This window comes from Rattus rattus, chromosome 1 (genome assembly GCF_011064425.1).
Source record: "Rattus rattus isolate New Zealand chromosome 1, Rrattus_CSIRO_v1, whole genome shotgun sequence".
Lineage (NCBI taxonomy): Eukaryota > Metazoa > Chordata > Mammalia > Rodentia > Muridae > Rattus > Rattus rattus.
In genome coordinates, this window is record NC_046154.1 from 38,261,912 (window position 1) to 38,265,272 (window position 3,361).

The following is a 3,361-nucleotide window of genomic DNA, read 5'->3' on the forward strand; positions in this document are numbered from 1 at the left end:
GGAGATCAGTTTTCTCCAGTAGAGTCTCACTGTGTGTGTTACTCACACCCCTAAACAAGCCACATGATCAGGAGCAGTCGGCCAGCAGGAAAGTGACCCCATGGATTTGCTTTTGTTTCTCTCTTTCTTCTTTCTTTTTTCTCTCTTTCTTTCCTCACATTTGTAAAAAAAAATGTTTCTTTTCTTTCTCTTTTTATATCTTATGTCTTGAAAGAGAGTTTGCCAGGAGAGAGAACATGAAGTTCAGTGGGGTGGATCAGGAAGAAGTTGGGGAGGGAAAGAATATAATCAAAGTACATTGTATGAAAATATTTTTAATTAAAAAGAACCCTACATTAAAATTTAGGGGGAAGGGTCACAGAGAGTCTGATATAAAACCACCAGAGGAGGGGATGGTCCCCTGACCTGGTTGAAAGACAGGATGGCTGTGAGGGTGATGAGCAGTGACTGGTCAGGAGAGGGGATGGGAGCAGGGAAAGTGAAGACTGGGGATGGCTTCAAGTCTTCTCATGGTTCTACTCCCATCAAAAGCAACTCCTGCCTCAACCATTGTCTTGCTCATTAGCATATGAGTGGCCCCTAGTTCAGACTATTTAGAGTAGTGTTTGAAAATTTCCTCCACAAGTCTTTCCTTGAGCGTATGTTTGTATATGTCTATGTGCTTATATCTTGTTTCAGAATTATACTCAATATTTGTGTTGCTTTTTCAATGCTTTGAACATGTTCAACCTTAGGGTGCACAGCCAAGCACACACTGAAGAGCTCATTTTAATATTCTACCCCATTGGATCTAGTCACACTGGTCACTACTAGACCTCTGTTACTGCAGCCGTGCTGGTAGGTGTGTGGGGATGTGAGGCTGAGAAGCAGAGGTGTGTGTGGCTCTGTGGGGTTCTTATGCAATGTCCAGAGGAGTGATGGTGTGAGAACCTCTTACCCTTCATGAGTGCTTAAGAGACAGCTGCCTCCGTGAAATGCCTTCCTTAGCGTCCTCTGTTCTCCTGGAGCGTCTGATGTTATGTTTGTGCTTTTCTATGTCTTTGTATAAATATTTTGAGTACTTTTTATTTGGTTTTCTTGCTTACCATTATGTTTTCCTCCAGGCCAAGTGCTCTTAAAGAAATGTTATCTTGGCTTACCCTAAAATGGTAGATATATTTGTCATGTTTCATTCAAGAATTTAATTATTTTAGATTTATTACTCAAATCTACAATATTCTCTGAATTGATTTTTATTGTAGCGAGAGGGACCTGGAAGTAAAAAAAGGAGGAAAGAATTTTCCTGCTTAAATAGCCATAGGCTCAATTAGCATTCCCTGGGAAGACTACCGTGTCTGCAGCTTGTTATATGCAAGTCCATCTGTCACTACTCATATGACTATGGGTGAAGCCTTGGTTTGACTGATGTTGGTTCTGCCTTTTTCATCTCTTTGATCATTTTCTTCTTTGGGTGTGTGTGTGTGTGTGTGTGTGTGTGTGTGTGTGTGTGTGTGTGTGTGTGTAAATGTGTGTATGTATGTGGTCAGAGTCTTGCTATGGGATTCTTCCTCAGTTCCTCCTACCTTGTTCACTGAGGCAGGATCTCTCACTTTAACCCAGTGCACATCATTTTGGCCAATGTCACTAGCCCTCTTGCTATAGGATCCCCAATCTCTGATTTCCCAGAGACAGATCGAGAGTATGAGCCAGCATGTGACCTGTCATGTGTATGTGGTGTTTCCAGTGAGATGCTTTACATATTCAGCATGATCTTGAGCCATGACTGTCATGAGCTTTATTTGATAGATGAAGAGACTGCGGCATTGGGAGGTTCAGTAACTTGAGAATAGTGGAGAGGATCTGACCACTGAGCTCAGAACCCACACACACTTTATATCTTTACACACATATGATAAACTTTTATAAAAAGTATTATTTTTATTTTATGCATATGTTTTGCCTACATGTATGCTTGTGCACTGTGTGTATCTGACTGTGGAGGTGAGAGCAGGGAGTCACATTCCCCAGAACTGTGGTTAGACACAGCTTTGAACTGTCTGGTCCCCTGGAACAGCACTCAGTGATTCAGCTCTGAGCCATCTCCACAGCCTGTATATGTTTTCTCCCTCTATGGCTGGCACGTGTCAGGTGACACACAGAATAATGGTTCTCTTACAGCCTCCACCATGTGGGTGATTCCAGGACAGAACCAAAGTTGGGTTTCTGAGTTCATCCTGATCGGCTTCTCCAGAGACCCCACAACCAACAACATCCTCTTCCTTGTCTTCCTTCTCATCTACCTGAGCTCAGTCCTGGGCAACGGGCTCATCATCATGCTGGTCTGCCTGGACACACAGCTGCACACTCCCATGTACTTCTTCCTCTGTACCCTGTCCCTGTTGGATATGAGCTATGTCACCACCACCATGCCCCAGATGTTGGTGCATCTTCTTGCTCACTCTAAGACCATCTCCTTCGCTGGATGCTGGCTTCAGATGTATATGTTCAGTGCCCTGGGTATAACTGAGAGCATCCTCTTTGTTGTCATGGCTTATGACCGGTATGTAGCCATTTGCTATCCACTGCGCTATACTGTCATTCTCAACTGGGGTCTGTGCATACGGTTGGCAGCAGGGACTTGGATGTGTGGTTTCTTTTCCTCTTTGTTCCATACTTATTTCACCATGAGTCTGCCCTATTGTGGGCCCAACAAAGTTGACCACTACTTCTGTGAAGGCCCTTCAGTGCGTAGCCTGGCTTGCATGGATACCCACCTCATAGAGATGGTGGACTTAGTGTTGAGTGTCTTTGTGGTCGTTACTCCAATCTCCCTCATTGTTTCCTCCTACATTCATATTGCCAAGGCAATTCTCAAGATCAAGTCCACCCAGGGCCGCTGCAAGGCTTTCTCTACCTGTGCCTCCCACCTGACTGTGGTCACATTCTTCTATATTCCAGCCATTTACATCTACATCAGGCCCAACTCCAGCTACTCTCCTGAGCGAGACAAGCAGATCTCACTCTTTTACAATGTCTTCACAGCCTTGCTCAACCCTGTGGTCTACAGTCTGAGAAACAGGGACCTCAAGAGGGCATTTCTCAGATTGATGGGACATGGTAGGGTAGACTGGTGAGCCAGCATCCTGGGGAACTGGAGTTAGAGTATTCACTATTAAAGAAAAGGACAGTGTCTTTATTGTACATAGCTGATCTGTGTATTCAAACCAATGTAGTAGTTAGTAACTGGGACAAAGGATCATGAAACCAAGATGACCATCCTGACTGACAGACTACATAAGGTACGGTTGCAAACACTTCAGTGATCTAGCTGGATCATAACTACAATGTTTCATTTGCTGCTCATGTTTGTAGCTGTAGAGTG

The 3,361-nt window shown here is 44.1% G+C and overlaps 1 protein-coding gene across 1 annotated transcript; it reads left to right on the forward strand.

Annotated features, from left to right (window-relative positions):
* The first annotated feature begins 2,127 nt into the window (after window positions 1-2,127).
* On the forward strand, window positions 2,128-3,113 carry LOC116887225 (olfactory receptor 2A12-like). The gene has a single exon (XM_032888790.1). The coding sequence runs from the start codon at window positions 2,166-2,168 to the stop codon at window positions 3,111-3,113; it is 948 nt and encodes a 315-aa protein (XP_032744681.1). The 5' UTR covers window positions 2,128-2,165.
* The last annotated feature ends 248 nt before the right edge of the window (window positions 3,114-3,361 follow it).